Source organism: Macaca nemestrina, chromosome 19 (assembly GCF_043159975.1).
Source record: "Macaca nemestrina isolate mMacNem1 chromosome 19, mMacNem.hap1, whole genome shotgun sequence".
NCBI classification, from domain to species: Eukaryota; Metazoa; Chordata; class Mammalia; order Primates; family Cercopithecidae; genus Macaca; species Macaca nemestrina.
Genome location: NC_092143.1, coordinates 17700701 through 17721950, shown reverse-complemented (window position 1 = coordinate 17721950; position 21250 = coordinate 17700701). Strand labels below are relative to the sequence as shown.

General features: G+C 42.4%; 1 protein-coding gene and 1 pseudogene across 1 annotated transcript in view; one reads left to right on the top strand and one right to left on the bottom strand.

Annotated features, from left to right (window-relative positions):
* The first annotated feature begins 1155 nt into the window (after positions 1-1155).
* The window catches only part of LOC105477008 (PH domain and leucine rich repeat protein phosphatase 1), a 267523-nt gene continuing 247428 nt past the window's right edge, over positions 1156-21250 (top strand). Inside the window, exon 1 of the mRNA XM_011733306.3 lies at positions 1156-2886. Coding sequence (XP_011731608.2) covers positions 1299-2886 — 1588 coding nt within the window. The 5' untranslated portion in view covers positions 1156-1298. The remainder of the gene's footprint in view (positions 2887-21250) is intronic.
* On the bottom strand, positions 17002-17098 carry LOC112425787 (U6 spliceosomal RNA; annotated as a pseudogene).

The following is a 21250-nucleotide window of genomic DNA, read 5'->3' as shown; positions in this document are numbered from 1 at the left end:
GACTAAACATTGTAGCAGTAGAAAAGATTTTTTTTTCCCTGAATGACGAAAGAAAAAAACAGAGAAGACGTTAAGAGAGGACACAGGGAAAAAGCCCATCTCATACTCCATTCTAATGTTTCTTCTACTTTCCAGTGCTTTCCGTGTCATTAAACTACTTCAAACTTCAAGATCAATGGGGAACAATGAAACCTCAGTCCTTTGCCATTTTCCTTTTCAGATACAGGAGAGGGAGAGGACAGGTTTAGGGTTGTGCCTTCCAACAAGAACATTCAACGACAGCCTCACTTAGAATTCCCAGACACTGCCTGTCTTCCTGGGTCTTGAAAAAGTGGGGGAAAAGTGAGGTTGGCCCACTCAGACTGCCAGTGATGCTGTGGTGTGACGGGTGTGTATCTCTATCTCACACAATGGGCAGAGGTGAGGACCGGGACCTGGGACCTTCGTACTGTTTAGAGTCCCTGAAAGTCCTCACCTTTAATTAGTAGGGAAAATAAAAGTCATATGGCAAGCTGGAGTGCAGGTAAAATACAAGTTAATGAACATGAGCATTCTTGTTCATTAAGAACTCTGGCACAGAGTTCAACGGCAGAGGGCACAATACTCACTGGCCATGGCCAGCTGCTGCCGGCCAGGAGGAGCACAGCCAAAGGACCGCTGGGACTTGTAGTCCACCATGTCTCCCTCGGGATTGCCGGTCCCGTGACGAGAACCACAACTCCCAAGGTGTACCGCGCGCCTCTGTCTTCACCGCCCTCTCCGAGGCCGGCTCAGGAACCTCCCGGGAAACTGCCCCCCACCCCGCCCCCGTACGTACGCGTCACGTTTGTTTACCCTGAAGCTCCGCCTCCGGCCATCCCCCGGCTCTCCCCACTCCTCCCTGGAATGCCGTCATGCCGGCGATGAATATTCATGAGGCACACGCGGCCCTCCCGCCCTGCCAGCCTCCCGCCTTCCCGCTCCCGGAGGGTGATTAATATTCAATGAGCCCAGATCCGCGGCTGGTTCGCCGGGTTGAGGCGGGGGGAGCGGGCGGGGCCCGCGCTGGGGAGCCGGCGACCGGGGCGGGGAGGGCGTGTGTCGGGGGGGCGGTGGCGGCGAGGCGGGCGCGCGGGATGGAACACTGAGACACCGACGGAATGCTTCGAATCGCCACATAATCCCCTGGAACGACCGCGCCGAACGCCATTGGCTTCTCCCTTCTCCGCGCGCCGTCGCCGTCTCCCACCTCCGCCTCATCGCCTCCCTCTCCGCCCGCTGCCTCCGGAGCTGGGGGGGAAACGCGAAGCCCCACTGCAATGGAGCCCGCCGCCGCGGCCACGGCGCAGCGACTCCCCGAGCCCGGCAGGGAGGACCGAGCTTCGGCTCCGGCGGCCGCCGCTGCGGCAGCTGCAGCGGCAGCGGCGGCAGCAACGGCCGCGGCGGCTCTGGCGGCGGCGGCTGGGGGCGGCCGGAGTCCGGAGCCCGCGCTGACCCCGGCGGCCCCGAGCGGCGGGAACGGCAGCGGCGGCGGGGCGCGGGAAGAGGCCCCGGGCGAGGCGCCGCCGGGGCCGCTGCCGGGCAGAGCAGGGGGTGCCGGGCGCAGGAGGCGGCGTGGGGCGCCCCAGCCCATTGCCGGCGGGGCTGCCCCCGTGCCCGGGGCCGGCAGCGGCGCCAACTCCCTCCTGCTGAGGAGAGGGCGGCTGAAGAGGAATCTGGCCGCGGCCGCCGCGGCCGCCTCGTCGTCGTCGTCGTCGTCGTCGTCGGCCGCTGCTGCCTCGCACTCCCCCGGCGCTGCCGGCCTCCCCGCCTCCTGCTCGGCCTCGGCGTCGCTGTGCACCCGGAGCCTGGACAGGAAGACGCTGCTCCTGAAGCACCGGCAGACGCTGCAGCTGCAGCCGTCGGACCGGGACTGGGTGAGGCACCAGCTCCAGCGCGGTTGCGTGCACGTCTTCGACCGCCACATGGCCTCGACCTGCCTGCGCCCGGTGCTCTGTACACTGGACACCACGGCCGGCGAGGTGGCCGCCCGCCTGCTGCAGCTGGGCCACAAAGGCGGCGGCGTGGTGAAGGTGCTGGGCCAGGGGCCCGGAGCTGCCGCCGCCCGGGAGCCCGCTGAGCCGCCCCCCGAGGCCGGCCCCCGGCTCGCGCCCCCGGAGCCGCGGGACTCGGAGGCGCTGCCCGCGAGGAGCGCGCCGGGTGCCGTCGGGGGTCCTCCGCGCGCGCCCCCCGCCGACCTACCCCTGCCCGCCGGCGTCCCGGGCGGGTGGTCGCGCCGTGCCAGCCCCGCGCCCTCGGACTCCAGCCCCGGCGAGCCTTTCGTGGGGGGCCCTGCCTCTTCTCCCCGCGCCCCGCGGCCTGTGGCCTCCGACACCGAGAGCTTCAGCCTGAGTCCCAGCGCCGAGAGCGTATCCGACCGGCTGGACCCCTACAGCAGCGGCGGCGGCTCGTCGTCGTCGGAAGAGGTCGAGACCGACGCAGCCTCGGCCCCGACGGCGGTCCCGGGCCAACCTCGCCGTCCCGGCCGCTCCGCGCAGCCCCTCCCGCCTCCCCAGACGGCCTCCTCGCCTCGGCCGCAGCAGAAAGCCCCGAGGGCCGTTGACAGCCCGGGCGGGGCCGTCCGCGAGGGGCCGTGCGAGGAGAAGGCGGCGGCATTCGTGGCCCCGGGAGGCCTCCAGTCGACCCCCGGGAGGAGCGGGGTGACCGCGGAGAAGGCGGCTCCGCCGCCCCCGCCGCCCACCCTGTACGTGCAGCTCCACGGAGAGACCACCCGGCGCCTGGAGGCGGAGGAGAAGCCATTGCAGATCCAAAATGACTACCTCTTCCAACTGGGATTTGGGGAGCTGTGGAGGGTGCAGGAGGAAGGCATGGACTCGGAGATTGGCTGCCTCATCCGCTTCTATGCAGGTAAGGAAGTCACCTGCCTTGACGGGTGAGTGCAAACGCTGCCGAGGGCCGAAGAGTGATTCAAATTGCTTGTCAGTTTGCCCAACCCAAGAGTAAGTGCGGGTCCTGGTGAGTCTTTGTCTTAAACTTTACAGCTTTTTCATACAGTCTGTGTATACTAAATTGAGCAATCTTTAAATCTGCGCGTTTGATCAATCTTGAGGGCTCAGAGGTTGGAAAGCAATGTCAAAGAGGTGGCTGAATCACCAGGAAGTACAGGAAGCAGATCCCCCTGAAAGCAGCAAGAACACCTTTAACCATAAAGGTGCTTCCTCGGGCTTGTTGGGTTTCAGGCTGTTTGGGATTTCAGGTAAACTGTCACGTGAGCATAAGACGGACCGAAGAAATGAGAACAAAAATGCTAGAACACTCTTGGCTGCATTTGACTGCCCAGTTCAGCGTTCTAGCTGTGTGTGCCACCGGGAGCTCCTGACTTGTCAACTGGTGCCTTTGTTTATTTAGCTCTGCCACACTCATAAATTACCCACGGAGCCCTCATTAGAAATCTGACAAAAGGGCCCCTTTTTAACTGACACTTTTCCCCAGCGCTTTTTTGCTCAATTTCTGTTTCGTCTGCAAGTTTGTCTTGCATTAAAAAAAAAATGTTTTTTCCTGTTTCTCTCATTTCTTCCAGCCTTTATAGTCAGAACTGACCACTGCAATACGACTTGCAGGAGGGTTCACAAGAAGGATTTAAGTGGTTTACTATTTCTTCAGATGTATCCTAAAATTTTCCCCTGTCTTTTTTCAGTACATTATCAAATTCTTGACTAGGGGTGATCCATGTAATATTTCTCTTTTGGCTAAAGACTTGGCTAGTACTAAATTCAGGAGCTATAGATCCTGGATATTGTACTTGAGTTTTCTAAGTAGTTTACATCCCTTTCCTCTTCTGGTTTGAATAATTATGCTCTCAGTGATAAGGAATTTTATTTAAAATAAAGTTCTCATAGCAAAATTAAATCAGGAGTGTTATATCTTCGCCAACTTTAGGTTTTTAGGTTGTAGGTGGTGGTGGAAAAAGAATCATACTTGTAACTCCACTGATTTGTAGCCATTCTTTACAATTTAATGTCTTTTGGTCCAGCTTGTGTCCCAGTGGCAGTTTAATTAGTTTGCATGAAGAAATCTTTACATCTTTACTCCCACATTGAAATATGCAAGACTGACAGGATTCCTGGTGAGATAGATGCCCTTTAAATTTCTTGGAAGTTTTTCTGAAATTTAAGTGGATTTCTGATGAATCTTTTCCTTGTAAAGAAAACCAAATCATAATACAGTAGCATCTGCAGTATCTGAAGACAATTTGCCAACTCGATGACATGGCTTTTAAAGTTTATGGTCCAGGAAATAGATGATTTTTTATGTAAGATCAACAACTGTATTCTTTTCTCCGTTAATTCTTTGTAAAATATTGTTATTTTACAAAAGCATTAAAAATAGGTGCCCTTTAACTACGTGGAAGGAACTGTATATAAAAACAAGGGACGTATTAAATAGAGTTTGAACAAATTTTACATGGAAAGAGTTTGCTTATGGATATGTCCATTGTGATAAATGTCCATGGAAAGGTTTTGGGTGTCACAGTTACGAAATTTAGATCTTTATTTTTCTTTGATTCTCTTCAAGAGTGTCTAAAACATTCTAATGGGTAATAAACACTTTTTTTTCTCAAAACTCATCTCAATATTAAAATGACAGGTCTTTCCTGGTTAAATCTTAAATGTTTGGCATGATCGTTTAATCTTTTCGTTTTGTCCTTTATGAAAAGCAGTAATTGTTACCTCATTCTGCACTTACTGCCTTATTTCTATATGCACAGCATAAATGCATGTATGCCTCTGAGTATATGCTTACATATACTCACACATCTGAGTAGATGTGTGGGGGATGCCACACACAGTATCCACTCTATTCTTGAACATGAAGCCAGTGTACAGGTGTCCTAGAAGAAAGATGCCTGATTGTTGCCAAGTTGTCTAATTGCTTATTTTGGCTTTTAAACAAAGTTGATCTTATTTTAAGCCTCAGTTAATATACCACACATCTCTGCTGTTATTCATTTGTCATAGAACAAAATTTAGTGTATGGTGAATCCACCTGAATTTTTGCGAAGAAGTTACTGATGAACAAAACTGTAATCTCACTTACGGAACCACTGTCAGGACTCCACATATAGTGAAGGTTTGCACCAGACTGGAAGTGATTCCTAGAAATGATCTCTGTGTTCCAACAGAATATAGGACACCTCAACAAGATAGAGTTACATTTTGGTAGTAGTTTTTTTCTGTAGGAAGAGGATAATTAATGTTTGTTTTAGATGATATCTTTTACAGGGTTTTTGAAAATTCTGTACCCCATTGGTAATTTTATATATAACTTATTTTTAAATTTATTGCTGCATGTTGTTTTGTTTATGCATAGTTGGGGTTAAGGATAGCTAAGAAGTTGCTTTCAAATTCTTTTGAATATTTTTCTGCATTTAACTAGAGCTTATCTACTGTTTTGAGGGTCTACTCTCTTGAAGATCACCTTTCTATTAAATTTTAGTATTTGTAACCTGACTAGGGTTGTTTTTTAGAGGCTTTGAAAGCCATTTGTGGTTGCTTTGAATATTTAAATATTTATCTGGGTAAAGTAAAATGAAAGTCTTTAATGAACGAGAAGGCCTTGGATAAAGATACTATCTAATTACAGAGTTGTTAACGAAAACTTAGTTTGAAAATTGTTATAGCATCTCCCAGGCCACCATTCTCTTAGCTGACTTAAGATATGGGAAATTTTAATTAGCTTTATCTGAAGTTACTTAAGTATTTAATATCCCTTTAAAATCAGACATCTTGAATTTTGCCTGAAAGAGAGTAATTATAGGTTAAAAATTTCAAGAACTTAGGTTGCCCGACATAAGTTATGGACTCCTAAACATGAATGAGCTTTTGTTTTAGACTCTCTGGGGAGCCTTTGTCGTTGATGTAGGGCAGCGTTAAACTATATCTTTTTATATTTTTTGACTTTTCTCCCAGCACTTAGATCTGAGTACTCTGGCAATTTCTGTTCGAATTTTAATAATGACAAAGGGTGTTGACAGAATAAAGTGCACATTCACTGTACCTAGTGAATCTTGGTCAAGGTATTTTTGTGTGTGTCTCCTTGGGAGTTCGTGGGAACAATCTTTTTATTCCTCTCCTATTTTCTTTCTTTTCTCTTCTGGGAATGATCAAACCTTATGTGGTTTCCTACATGCAAACCAAGAGGGGAGGGGTGGTTCAGCATTAAGTTATAATATTGACAAGCAGGTTGTTATTACTATAATTACAGTAGTATTGAGTAACGTGGTTTGAATGTGTGACACCAGTGTGTGCTTGAACAGTCCCTTTAATTTTCAGTACAGAGGGTTGAAATTTTTTTTTTTTAGTATTTTACATTTTTATATTTATATTTATTTGTTTTTGTTGTAAAGTATGTGCCGCCCTTCACTACTATGGTTTGATAACATCTACAATACATTGGTTTTTATTATCCTCAAACATCTTAAAGGGTTTTCACATAAATTATTTGATTTGCCCTTTCAATTATTTGATTTGCCCTTTCAAAAACAGTGTTAAGGAGGGCCGGTGGCAATCCTCTTTTCAGATGGAGAAACTGATGCACAGAGAGATCTGACTCTTGGTTTTTTCCATCCTTGGGAGGGCGGAGAATAGAGAGCTTGGGTATTCTGTTTTGCAATTCATATCACTTTCCATGAATCGATTAAATTAAATTTACACTTGAATTTTTCCCTTGTTTAAAAGCATTCCAAAAATATGCTGTTTTTGTTGGTAATGAGGTGATATTATCCTCTAGTTCAAAGTGGTATTTCTTGTGAAATGTGGATGGTTCTGTTTATCATGGTGCCTTTAAAAATGTAAAGAACCAAGACGGACAAATAAGTAGACAGTGTGGAAAGAGTACTGAAGTGTTCTAAATATTCTGGTTGCAAATAGTCATGCTTGGATTTAAGTTGGTATGAATTAAAGTTTACATAATAGTTCTTTTTTCTCTTATTCAACCATACCTATTTGTTAAACTGTAAATCTTCATTGATAAGTAGAGAATTAATACTTTGCCTGAAAAGTGGATAACTTTTGAGGGGTGTGTGTGTGTGTATGTGTGACAGTTCAGTTCCTTTAAAACATGGCTTTTAAAGTAACTGAAAATATTTTTCATTAAATATCTTATTTGCCTAAATCTATTATTAAAAAATTGAATTGTCTTTTAATGGTGCTTTCTTCTTGTTACTGTGCTCTTGTTTAATTTTTATAATTCATATGTTGTATAGTGCTAGAGATAGAGAGTAAGTTCTTCTCCCTGAATTTCATAGTTATTTCTAAATTTGTGTGTCTTTTATACTCACTGAAATAATTGTAGGGGCAGAAGATGAGTGTAAATGAGTTTGTGTAAAGTTTTAGGTTGAAAGTTTTATCTTTTGGTTGCTATAAGATTATCAAATCACCCGCCTTAAATGATCGATATATACAAAGATGGTTATTTTTTAAGTGTAAAATGTTTTTGTTGTTTCTCTTTCTCTTCTTAGAATCCTGAATTTAGCTTTTCATTTACTGATAACGTAACATTCGCTGATGTTGTATGTGATCCAAGCCTAGTATAATAACTTGGCATTTTAGTTTAACATTTGTTGAATTTAATTTGTGGAATTTTGTTAAGCAGCTGGTGGTGTGTGCCCTGATTCTTCAGCTTTCATCCTGTTTGGGTCCCCAGGGATGTGTTAAACACACATACACACAGCGGCATTTCTCCCATGGCAGGAGATTTTAGATGTGCCACATACTATTAATATCTTCTATTTCACGTGAGTGAACTCTGGATTTTGAGAGAATAGCTCTCTCTGAAAGTTTTCTTAGAGTTAACAGGTTCCCCCCCAACTTTTCAAAGGCATCTCGTACCTTCATTTTGCAGTGAATTTAATGAGACATCTGTCAAATGAGGCATCTTAGATTTAATGATTTTGTTATGTGCCAGGGTTTAACATAATTCAGTCTATCTGGACTGGAGAAGGGTTTGATTGTACTGTGAAAGTCAAGAGATCCTGAAGCCACTCAATAGAAAAACGATTCCTTTAAAGACGCCTGACATTTTGAAAAAGAGAAAGAGATGTTATCAAAATGTCTAAAACAGCCTGGGAAAATGAAGTCTTTTTTTTTTTTCTTTAAAGTTCCACCTTCTAAACCCATTCCATCCCTTTAATCACATGCATCTGGTGGAACACTGGTAATGAGGGGTTTTGAATCTGGCCTGACGTCACTGTGATTCTATTGCAAGTCCTTTTTTATACTTACCTTTGGTTTTCTAAAGATAATATAATTAAACAAAATCGACCATATGGATTCATTAGATATATTGGATATTTATAACCTAAGGCTGTATGACTGACTGGATTTGTATGAAACTTCAACTCCAGAAAATTTTGATAAATTGAAACTCAAGTACCTAGAAAAAATAGACTTTAATGATACTTTGATTAAAAGACGTTTAGTATATTTAGGTAACTGTGAAATAGCAACTCTTTGAAGTTGTGTGATATTATACTTTTTATCAAGCATAATAACTGTTACTGGATTAATGAAGTGTTGTTATTCTTTGATTTTAGAGTTGGAATGGTTTTGTTGTGTTACCATGACTTGGCTTCATATACTTTTTGGTATGTTAAATGAAACAAGGCATAACCATTCTGTAATGCCACATGCATACTGAAGTAATTTTTTTCCCTGTTGTATTTTTTACATTTGAGATTTTTATACATTGTAAAATGCATTTAACACTAAAGTGTCTTGTGGAGGTGTAAGCCTAGTGGCCTCTGAGTTTGTGACCTAGAAGTTAACAATGAAAACTCCGTGAAATACTTTGTTTGTAGGTTGCACATATTGTTTGATTTTGGAGATATCAATACTTTAGCAAAACACAAGCAAAAAAATCCAGAATTTTTGGCATATATTTTTCTAACTGGAGCTTGGCAAATTAGCCTTGCTTCTAGTTTGTGAAAGCATTCAGTTGAAGATTGAATGAAATTTGAAATATTTGGTTTTGGACCATTTCAATAATGCGGGAAAAATCTAATTAGAAAGTGAAGTTAGAGAGAATTTGAATTGGTCGTAATTTTTTTGAAGTTTTTTTCTCACATTCTGTTTAAGCAGGAAGAGATTTGTATTTATTGCTCTCTATTTCTTCTGAGTCATACATCTGAGGAAGAGCAGGTGGAGAATGAATCTTTTCATATACCTGCCTCACTTAATAATGTGTTAGAGTGTTTGGGCTTTCTTTTCAAATACCAGGCATGTTTTTAAATACAGCAAGAGCTTGGCTGGTGTGTTGGGGGTGGGGGTTGGGTGAAAGTCACTCTCTTCTTCAAAAACAGAACTTTGGGAAGGAATTTTTTCCTTTTATCTCACACCGTGAGAGAAAATGTACTGCTTTTTAGAGAAACTAGTCTGAGAGTTGGGAAACTTGGCATGACTTTGGGCATTCATTTTAACCTACCCTGGGCTTTGATTTCCTCCTCTGTAAAACGATGGAGTTGGAGTAGAACAAGTCCAAGATCTCTTCCAACTCATAATATTCTGAGGCATCGTTAGAGAGCCTGTTTTTTTTTTTTGAAGGGTTTTGAAAGTTGTAGTTGTTTTAAGTTCTGTAAGACATGGCTGTGGGCTTAAAACTGTCAAATCCCCTGCCTTTTCTTATGGGCTTGGACCTAATGTACACAAGTCAGCTGGAGGTTGCCAACCAAACAAAGCAGACCTCCATTTTGGTATAGATTTGGACAAGAATTGATGTTTGATTACCCATTCTCTGTCATTCCTACTCCTAAAGTAGAATTCAGCATGCCACAGATGAGTATAAAGAAGTACATCCTCTTTTAAGTTAAAGTGAAATTCTTAAATTAACTTAGAAAGCAAGATGCCTTCGTAGTCTAGTTCATCAAGTTTACTGTAATAACTGTATTAGAGGGATACAAATGTGCAAAATTTACTGGCTAGTTAGCTTTATTCATGGTGAGCTGGGTGCTTGCCTACCAGTGCCTAGAGTCAGTAGGAGAAAAAATATTTTTAAGAAAATGGAATTTTTACACTGTTGCTTTGGACAGGTAATAGGGTTTAGGATGTTGTAGAGATAATTTAGTCCAACATCTGTATTTTTATAGACGAGAAAAGTAAACCTGTGAGGTAAAGTATCTGGTCCAGATTCATTGGTCAAGTCAGTTACAGAGTTAGGACCACACCTAGGATTTTGATGATCTGTCCAGTGTTCTTTTTTCCCACACTGTAAATCTGTATACTTAACTGTCTTTGGTGGTTCTTTATATTAATACTATTAAAAATGAAAGTTAAAGAAATTGTGTGCTTTACACAGTTAGTGATTTCTCTCTTCAAGGTTTTTTTTCTAGTTCTTTTCATTCTAATCAGTGCTTTTGAGGGATTGCATATCACTCTGACAGATTGTAAGAAAGGAACTTCTGATGGAACAGGTGGGTATTTTAATTGCACAGAGAGAAATTAGATTTCATCAGTGATGTTACCTTTGTGGGATGCATGATAGAACTATTGACAGTTGGCAGAGAAGGGGTACAGTGTTAAAAAATCAATGTTCTTAGTTCATTTGGTACTTTGAAGGTGAAATTGTTAAAAGAATAAAAATGTTGGAAAAAGAAATCATTGAATTAAAAAAATAATTTGGGAGAAAAATTTAAGCATGAATTTTGAACAAAATTTCCCTTTAAATATGTGTGTGTTGGCTGTTCACGGTGACTCATGCCTGTAATCCCAGCACTTTGGGAGGCTGAGTCGGGCAGATCACCTGAGGTCAGGAGTTCGAGACCAGTCTGGCCAACATGGTGAAACCCCACCTCTACTAAAAATACAAAAAATTAGTTGGGCCTAGTGGCGCACACCTGTAATTCCAGCTACTCCGGAGGCTGAGGCAGGAGAATCACTTGAACCCAGGAGGCAGAGGTTGCAGTGAGCCAACATTGCGCCACTGCACTCCCGTCTGGGCGGCAGAGGAAAAAAAAAATTATGTACGTGTTAAAAACATTCAACATTATATTCTTTGAATTATTTTTAAAAAGATGTGTCAAAATTAATTGCAACTTAGCTTATTTTTCAGGTACGTGTACACAGTTCTACCTTTCTGTGACATACAAAAATTGAAGCAACTTGTTCAGTAGTCTTTGGGCTTTTGTTGTGTGCTGATTTGGAAGTCTGTATCATGAAGTGTGCCATTGCTTTGAATACTTTCTCTCTCTCTCTTTCTGTCTCTTAAAAAAAGAGAGAGAGAGAGAAAGAAATACCCTGCTCTCATTAGCAAAAAGATAGTTTGTGAACTGTGGAAACAAATTATTTCCAGCTAATTTTAGGGTATGACAGATTTCCTTTTATGCTGGATTTCATTTTAATTTAATTATTTATCTTAAGCAAAAGTTTTAGTTTCCTTTCTATGGGAGTTAACCTACTAAGTCAATTGATTCCTCAAAGATTTTTTTTTTACTCATTTTTAAATGAGTAAAGGAACTTTTAAAAATGCGTAAGTACACAAGGGTAAAAATATATTGCATCTGTCATCTTGAGTATTTACCCCAGATGCTGAAGCAGAGGAGCAGTTTCTCTCGATGGTCTTTTAGAGAGGTGATACGGCGGGGGGGCAGCGGACATTCAGTTCTAAGTAACAAGGAACTCTCCTGTGTAAACATTGCTATAATTGGCAAACTTATTCTTCCTTATGCACACACACACACAATGTATGTATGTATATATACACACACCACACACACCCCCCACCCACCCACCCAAACCCCGCCCACACACACACATTCTCCATTCAGTGTTGAGGTCGGGTATGATGAGAGGTGGTAGTTGTATTTATGGATGGGAGGGGGTGAGTAGGGTAACTGATCCTGGAGAAAAAAAAATATCAATTTAAAAAAATTGGCAGTTAATTTTGTTGAACGTTAATTGGTAACTCCTTGTGACTTGTTCATATCCCTTGCCTTCCTTTTTTTTTTTTTTTTTGGTTGGATTTTTGCCTTTTTCCTACTAATTTCTTTGGGCGTTACATAGAGAAACTAGTTTTGTTTATTAAGTCACTAATATTTTCTTTATCTGTTCACTTTTATATCAGTCTTTTCCTCTAGGTTTTCAGGGTCTGTGTCATGCTTAGGAATGTCTTCTCTACTCCAGGATTTAAAAAATTCTCTTATACTTGTAGTATTTTTTCTTTTCTTTCCTCTTCTCTTCTCGTCTCTTCTCTTCTCTTTCTTTTTTTGATGGAGTCTTGCTCTCTTTGCCCAGACTGGAGTGCAGTGGTGTGATCTCGGCTCACTACAACCTCTGCCTCCCGGGTTCAAACGATTCTCCTGCCTCAGCCTCCAGAGTAGCTGGGATCACAGGCGCCTGCCACCATGCTTAGCTAATTTTTGTATTTTTAGTAGAGACGGGGTTTTGCCATGTTGGCCACGCTGGTCTCGAACTCCTGAGCTCAGGTTATCTGTCCGCCTCGGCCTCCCAAAGTTCTGAGATTACAGGCGTGACCCACCACGTTGGCAGTTTTCTATGCATAAAAATTTAATGTATCCATTGTTTAAGATAGGAAGGAGAGGCTAGGTGTGGTGGCTCACACCTGTAATCCCAGCACTTTGGGAGGCCGAGGTGAATGGATCACCTGAGGTCAGGAGTTCAAGACCAGCCTGACCAACATGGTGAAACCCCATCTCTACTAAACATACAAAAATTAGCTGGGTGTGGTGGCGGACACCTGTAATCCCAGCTACTCGGGAGGCTGAGGCAGGAGAATCGCTTGAACCTGGAAGGTGAAGGTTGCAGTGAGCCAAGATCAAGCCACCGCACTCCAGCCTGGGTGACAGGGTGAGACTCCGTCTCAAAAAAAAAAAAAAAAAGAAAAAAGAAAAATAACAAATAGTTCCCACATTTTAATTGAATGGCCGTGTTATTTCTTCACTGATTTAAAATGCCCCTTTTGGCAGGTATGTGGCACACGCCTGTATTTCCCACCCTTTGGGAGGAGGCCAAGGCAGGAGAATCATTTGTGCTCAGGAGTTCGAGACCAGCCTTGGCAACATAGTGAGACCCTGTCTCCCAAAAAAAAAAAAAAAAAAGAAAAAAAGCCACTTTTCTCCAGAGTTTATGCCATTTTTGCTTGTTTGTTTTAACTGGCAGGCCGGGGATTAAAATCTACAATATGGAGTAATGTAGGTTTAGGGTAGGTATTAGGATTTGTTGAGGGCTAGTAGCGAGAAAAGGAAGGCTCTTTAGCCTTACCACTGCATTTCTTTTTGATGCCCCAATTTCCCTTGCCATTGTCACTTTTAGGATGGCAGCTTATGTGCTTCTGGATATGGACTTATCAGGATACTTCTTTCTTGTGGATTCGATATCATCACAGAGTGGCTTGGATGGGAAGGGGAGGGGGGCTGGAATATAAAATATTGCTTCTATGTGTATTTTTCACCCTTTACATATTAGAGATAATTTTTTAGGCCAAGTGTGGTGGCTCATGCCTGTAATCATAGCACTTTGGGAGGCTGAGGCGGGCAGGCAGATCACCTGATGTCAGGAGCTTGAGACCAGCCTGGCCAACGTGGCGAAACCTCCTCTCTACTAAAAATACAAAAATTAGCTGGGCGTGGTGGTGCATGCCTGTAATCCCAACTACTCGGGAGGGTGAGGCAGAAGAATAACTTGAACCCAGGAGGCAGAGGTTGTAGTGAACTGAGATGGTGCCACTGCACTCCATCCAGCCTGGGCGATGGAGTGAGACTGTCTCAAAAAAAAAAAAAAAAAATTTTTTTTAAAGCAGGGACATAAAGCATTGATTTCTGTTTTCCGAATTTGAGCTCTTTGACTAATTTATTTTGCATTAGGCAGCAGTCTCAGCTGTTTATTTATACTGTACAGATTCACTGAACTTTTTTCACCTTCTGGAGAAGTTCTGGGGCTACCCCTTAGAGGTCATTGTGAAGCACATACGGTTTATCTTTATATATATATATTTTTTTGAGACGGAGTCTCGCTCTGTCGCCCAGGCTGGAGTGCAGTGGTGCGATCTCAGCTCACTGCAAGCTCCGCCTCCCGGGTTCACGCCCTTCTGCTGCCTCAGCCTCCCGAGTAGCTGGGACTACAGGCGTCCACCACCACGCCCGGCTAATTTTCTTTTTGTATTTTTAGTAGAGATGGGATTTCACCGTGTTAGCCGGGATGGTCTCGATCTCCAGACCTCGTGATCCGCCTGCCTCTGGCCTCCTAAAGTATTTTTTTTTTTGAGACAGTGTCTCACTCTGCCACCCAGGCTGGAGTGCAGTGGTGCGATCTCAGCTCACTGCAACCTCTGCCTCCCAGGTTCAAGTGATTCTCCTGTCCTGCCTCAGCCTCCCGTGTAGCCGGGATTACAGGTGCACGCCACCACACCTAGCTACTTTTTGTATTTTCAGTAGAGATGGGGTTTCACCATGTTGGCCAGTCTGGTCTCAAACTCCAGACCTCGCGATCTGCCCACCTCGGCCTCCCAAAGTGCTGGGATTACAGGTGTGAGCCACTGTGCCTGGCCTGGTTTATCTTTTTAATTTTAAAAAAGGAAGGCTAACATGCCTATTGAAATTAGTAGACTCTGCCAGTGGTGCCTTAAGTTTTTTTTTGGCTAGCCTGAGAAGGGGGTTCCATGCGTTGTCTTGAACTGATGACAGTTCTTGGTTACAGGAATGATAATTTGAAAGAGGTCTGACTTGAGGTAGCAGAACTCAGTGATCCTGTGACCAGTGTTCTAATTGTACCCATGGTGCATTAGTGCTGTTAAGTCAGTTAATTCCCAGAAAAAATCAAGTGGTTTTTTAGTGGGAATGGGGGAGGGAAAAGGAACACATGTCAAATATAGAAAAGTCAAATTAGAACATCTGCCATCTTTGGCAAACGGGCTTTCATGGTCTATTGACCAATTCTTAGTTATTATATAAATGACTACAAGACACAAATGGTACTGCTGTTGGGTTTTGTGGCTTTATAAGATTCTGTTTGTTAGACAACTAGGTTTCTCTTCTGTAGGCTTTTAGTTGTGTTGCAGAAGTTCCAAACCACCTTTGCTGGAGTTGACTATAGGCTTTAATACATGAACACTTAAGGAGAAAATCTCCAGACCCATTGCTGTAAAATACTAAATGAAGCCGGGTGTGGTGGCTCATGCCTGTAATCCCAGCACTTTGGGAGGCTGAGGCGGGCAGATCACTTGAGGTCAGGAGTTTGAGACCAGCCAGGACAACATGGTGAAACCCTGTACCTACTAAAAATACAAAAAATTAGCTAGGCATGGTGGTGCACGGCTATAATCCCAGCTACTTGGGAGGCTGAGGCAGGAGAATCACTTGAACCAGGGAGGTGGAGGTTGCAGTGAGCTGAGATCATGCCACTGCGCTCTAGCCTGGGTGACAGAGCGAGACTTCATCTAAAAAAAAAAACCTGAATGAAATGAAACTGTGGTCACCACATTTAGGTATGTGTAAGTAACAGTGCTTTCTTCCACAATGACAAACCAGATGTTATTTTTAAAAAATTTGAATAAGCAAGTGCAAAAGAATTGAACTGCTTCAGCATAATTGTATCCTGCTGCCTAATGTTCAAGAAATTATATAGTATTTTGATATTTAGCAAACATTTCTATCACCCTATATGCTAATTACTGTTTAGTGCTTTATAAATATTTAGTGCTTTATAACTATTAATTTAATTCTGATAACAATCCTACAAGGTACGTTATGTTATCACCCCAGTATTACAGATAGAGAAGTGGAGTTGCAGAGCAGTTTGGTAACTTGTCTAGATTTGTACAGTGAGCAAGAGAGAGGCAGAATTCAAGTTCAGGCATCAGGTGTCAGAGTTAACTGGTAAGTGTCCCCCCTTGATTTGCTGAATATGGAAAACTTATCCCTAATGAGCTGCTGTGGTCAGTTAGGGCACATCAGCATTTGTGAAGCACAGACTTTAAACTAGTTACAACCTGGACTTGAGCTCTGGCTGTGCCAGTGACACAGAGCTTTTCTGCATTCTTTCTTACCTGCTGCACAAGGTTGTTGAGAGGATCAAGTAAGATAATGAATGAAAGTGTCTGTGATAACAGCACTAGTTCTTACAAACCATCCCTCCACATTTTGGGATGTATGTTGCTGCTGCTTCTTAGGGTGGAAAGAGCACTGGAACCCTTCTGTGGTCTGTGCGCTTCTCTTCTTTACATGATGTGAGACCTATAGTAAACCTCTTAACCTCATTCAGCCTCATTTATTAGAGAGAGAGAGAGAAGAGATGATTAAAAAAAATCTGTTTTTGGCCAGGTACAGTGGCTCATGCCTGTAATCCCAGCACTTTGGGGGGCCGAGGCAGATGGATCACCTGAGGTCAGGAGTTCGAGACCAGCCTGGCTAACATGGTGAAACCCTGTCACTACTAAAAATACAAAAAACTAGCTCAGCCTGGTAGTGGGTGCCTATAATCCCAGCTACTCGGGAGGAGAATCCTATGAAAACGGGAGGCAGAGGTTGCAGTGAGCTGAGATCGTGCCATTGCACTCCAGCCTGGGCAATGAGCAAAGCTTCGTCTCAAAAAAAAAAGTCTGTTTTGAAGAACTTTGTGAGATTCTGAGTTGATGATACGTGTGGAAGTGCTTTGTAAACTGTGAGGTGTTATACAAATGTAATGTGGTTTTATTATTTTTAGCAATGGTAAATTGCCGCAGATGTTAATTAGAGCTAATTAGGACTCATTAAGGAAGATGGGATCTCCTGTTGTTGGGCACTGATACTCAGTTACATGGAAGACTGTACAGGCATACCTTGTTTTATTGTGCTTGCTTTTGTTGTGCTTTGCAGATACTGCATTTCTTACAAATTGAAGGTTTGTGGCAACCCTGTGTTGAGCAAGTCTGTTGGCGACATTTTTTTCCAACAACATGTGCTCACTTTGTGTCTCTGTGTCATATTTTGGTGAGTCTTGCAATATTTCAAACCTTTTCGTTTTTTATAATTTTTTAAAAAATATGGAACGTTTCATGAATTTGCATGTCATCCTTGCGCAGGAGCCATGCTAATTTTCTCTGTATCAGTGATTTTTGATGTTGCTATTGTCATTGTTTTGGGGCATCACATACCACGCCCATGTAAGATGGCAAGCTTGATAAAGTTGTGTGTGTTTTGACTGCTTGACGGACTGGCTATTCCCCCTCTCTTTCCCTCTCCTGGGGCCTCCCTGTTCCCTGAGACACAACAGTATTGCCATTGGGCCAGTTAGTAACCCTATAAAGGCCTCAGTGTTCAAGTGAAAGGAAGAGTCGCAAGTCTCTCACATTAAATCAAAAGCTGAATATGATTAAGCTCTGTGAGGAAGACGTGTCGAAATCTGAGAAAGGCCAAAAGCTAGTCCTCCTGTGCCACAAACAGTTAACCAAGTTGCAAATGCAAAAGAGGTTATTGAAGGAAATTAAAAGTGCTACTCCAGTGAACACATGAATCATAAGAAGGCAAAACAACCTTATTGCTGATACGGAGAACGTTTTAGTGGTCTACACAGAAGATCAAACCAGGTACAACATTCACTTAATCCAAACCCTAATCCAGAGCAAGGTCCTAACTCTCTTTAATTTTTTGAAGGCTGATAAAGGAGAGGAAGTTTCTAAAGAGAAGTTGGAAGCTAGCAGAGATTGGTTCATGAGATTGAAGGAAATAAGCTGTGTCCATAATACAAAGGTGCAAGGTGAAGCTGCACAAGTTACGATGTAGAATCTGCAGCAAGTTATCTGGAAGATCCCGCTAAGATCATTGATGCAGGCGGCTACACAAAGTGACAGATTTTCAGTGTAGATGGATGAAGCATCCTTCTACTGGCAGAAGATGCTATCTAGGACTTTCATAGCTAGAGAGGAGAAGTCAGTACCTGGCTTCCTTCAAAGGATAGGCTGACTCTCTTGTTAGGAATTAATGCAGCTGGTGACTTTAAGTTGAAGCGGATGCTCATTTACCATTTTGAAAATCCTAGGGCCCCTGAGAATTCTGCTAAATCTGCTCTGCCTGTGCTCTATAAGTGGAACAACAAAGCTGGATTACAGCACACCTGTTTGTAGCATTATTTACTTAACATTTTAAGCCCATTGTTGAGACCTGCTGCTCAGAAAAAGAAAAGATTCCTTTCAAAATATTACTGCCCACTGAAAATGTACCTGGTCATCCAAGAGCTCTGATGGAGATGTACACAGAGATTAATGTTGTTTTCATGCCTGCTAACAACATTCATTCTGTACTCCATGGAACTAGGAGTAATTTTGAATTTCTGGTCTTATTATTTAAGAAATATATTTTGTAAGGCTATAGCTGCCGTAGATAGTAATTCCCTTGATACATTTGAACAAAATAAATTGAAAACCTTTTGGAAAGGATTCACCATTCTGGATGCCATTAAGAACATTTGTGATTCATGGGAGGAGAACCTCCATTAACATAGGTTTAGAAGAAGTTGATTCATGGATGATTTTGAGGAGTTAAAGGATTCCATGGAGGAAGTAACTGCAGATGTGTTGGAAATAGCAAAAGAACTACAATTAGAAGTGGAACCTGGAGATGAGACTGAATTGCTGCAATCTCATGATGAAACTTGAATGGTTGAGGAATTTCCTCTTATGGACAAGCAAAGAAAGTGGTTTCTTGAGAAGGAATCTACTCCTGGTGAAGATGCTGTGAACATTGTTGAAATGACAATAGAGAATTTAGAATATTACATAAACTTAGTTGATAAAGGAGCAGCAGGGTTTGAGAGAATTTACTCCAATTTTGAAAAAAGTTATGTGGGTAACGTGCTGTCAAAGAGAAATCTTTTGTGAAGATTTCTTTTGTTAATTGAGCAGCAAACTTTATTGTCTTATTTTAAGAAATTGCCACAGCCACCCCAATCTGCAGCAGCAGCCACCTGGATCAGTCAGCTGCCATCCACATTGAGGCTAGACCCTTCACCAGCAAAAAGATTATGACTTGCCAAAGGCTCAGATCATTGTTAGTACTTTTTAGCAGTATTTTAAAATTAAGGTATGTACATTGTGCTTTATACATAATGCTGTTTCAAACTTAATAGTCTATATAGTGTAAACATAACTTTTTATATGCACTAGGAAACCAAAAAATTCATGTGACTTTATTGTGATATTCACCCTATAACAGTGGTCTGGAACTGAACCTGCAGTATGTCTGAGGTATGCCTATACACTTTCATTCATTTAATCAGTAATTACTGTGATTATTTACTATATCGTGGTCCTTTGAATTAAAGATGATTAATGTAAATTGTCGAGGATCCCTTGAATTACTTACCAATTTGAAGGCATGTTTGTGGAAACAAGCCAACATTAACAATAAAAAGGTGAAAAGTGTTCTAATGGAGACATAGTATTCGCAGGTTACTGTAGTAGCAGGAATGGGGAGAGAGCCTCCAAACTCTACTGTGTCGCCCTGGAAGGACCAGGAGTAGACTGTTGCTTCAGTTCTGGGATCCTGAATTGTTTTAGGAGCAACTCTAAATTATTGGTTCAAGATACAGTGTAACTGAGTTTAGGATTAATAGTTCCAGTTGAGTCCTTACCATTTACCATATACTTCCAGGCATCTGGGCCTTTTTATCACTTGAATCGGTTTGGGCTCTATTTGGTATTCTAGTTTGTGAGGATCTAAATTCTGGGTTAAGCAAATATTTGTTTTGATTTTTTGAAACAAAAAATGCAGATGTACACGGGCTAGAGGTTGCACTAAAGCCTGACGGTACCCTAGAGTACACTGAGGGACATTCTCTTATTTCTTTTTTTTAAGGCCTATGAGGTTTTATTTTTCTGTGCATTTATGAGGTTGATGGGAAGTGCTGTTTATCTTCTGAAGGGAGGTACGTTTTTTAAGTTTGGTGTTGTATGTACACCACATTCATGTAAAAATTGGAAGATGATGATTTGGTCATGATCTGGGGGCATTTTTAAAAATGTATCTCCTCTCTGGATCTTCATGGAAGAAGGAATTTTTTTAAAAACCTCTCATGTATACTAGGAAGAAACAAAATCTTTCAGCGTTCATATAAGCATAAAACAACTTATTAGCTCTTTTATCCATGACTGTAAAACCTGTACTACACACATGGCAAGTTAAGTCTTTACTAATGACCTATTATAAATTATTTTCATCTTGAGTAGATGGTAATGGCTCTGTGAAATACTGTCTTGTAGTAACGTGGATGACAGCACTGGAAAATGAGCTGCTTTTTGCTTTTTGTGTTTTAGAATTATGAGAAACACCATGGTAACAAAAAAGAAGTTATTTCAGCCTGTCTGACTAAAATAAGTCATGCTTCTAATCCAAATAAAATACTTCTAATTCAAACCAATCAACATTCAGGTTAATTACCTGCCAGTGGGTATTTTCCACCGTCTATTATTAAATAACACCTATTTGCCCTCTGTGAAAATTTTTACAGAGACTTCAGTTAACTCATTAGAGCAATATCAACACTTGACAAGCTGATTTTTATGGGGGATATTAACAGAAATGTTAGCACCAATGTAATCAGAAGGAGAATAGTTATTGGCCCTTGTGATTATAAAGCAGAAACTCAATGATCCCTTGCTTTGTACCAAGTCATAAGAGGGACTTGGCGTTTTATTCACAAAATGAATATGTGATTAGAAAAAGTTCTGTAAACATATCTTGGAACTGATTAAGAGGATGTCATAGGATGTCATTCTTTTTTTTTTTTTTTTTTGAGGCAGGATTTGATACTGTTGCTTAGACAGGAGTGTAGTGGTGCGATTTCCACTCACTGCAGCCTCTGCCTCCTATGCTCAAGGCATCCTCCCACCTCAGCCTCCCTAGTGGCTAGGACTACAGGTGCATGCCACCTGTAATTGGGCATTTTTAATTTTTGCATTTTTGTAAACCGGCTAATTTTAATTTTTGTATTTTTTGTAGAGATGAGGTTTTGCCATGTTACCCAGACTGGTCTCAGACTCCTTAGTTCAGGTAATCCGCCTTTCTTGGCCTCCCAAAGTGCTGGGATTGTAGACATCAGCTACCCTGCCTGGCCAAGGATGTCATTCTTAAGATACCACACAAACGTTCATTTCTGAGAGTAGGGATTGTCTTGTTAGTATAGTTGGAATGCTTACTTTATATCCTGGATTGGCTTGTAGTCATTAGAATTGGGAGGTGTCATTTCTTCCTACTTTTATAGATATGCATACTTCCCCTTCCCAGCCCCCC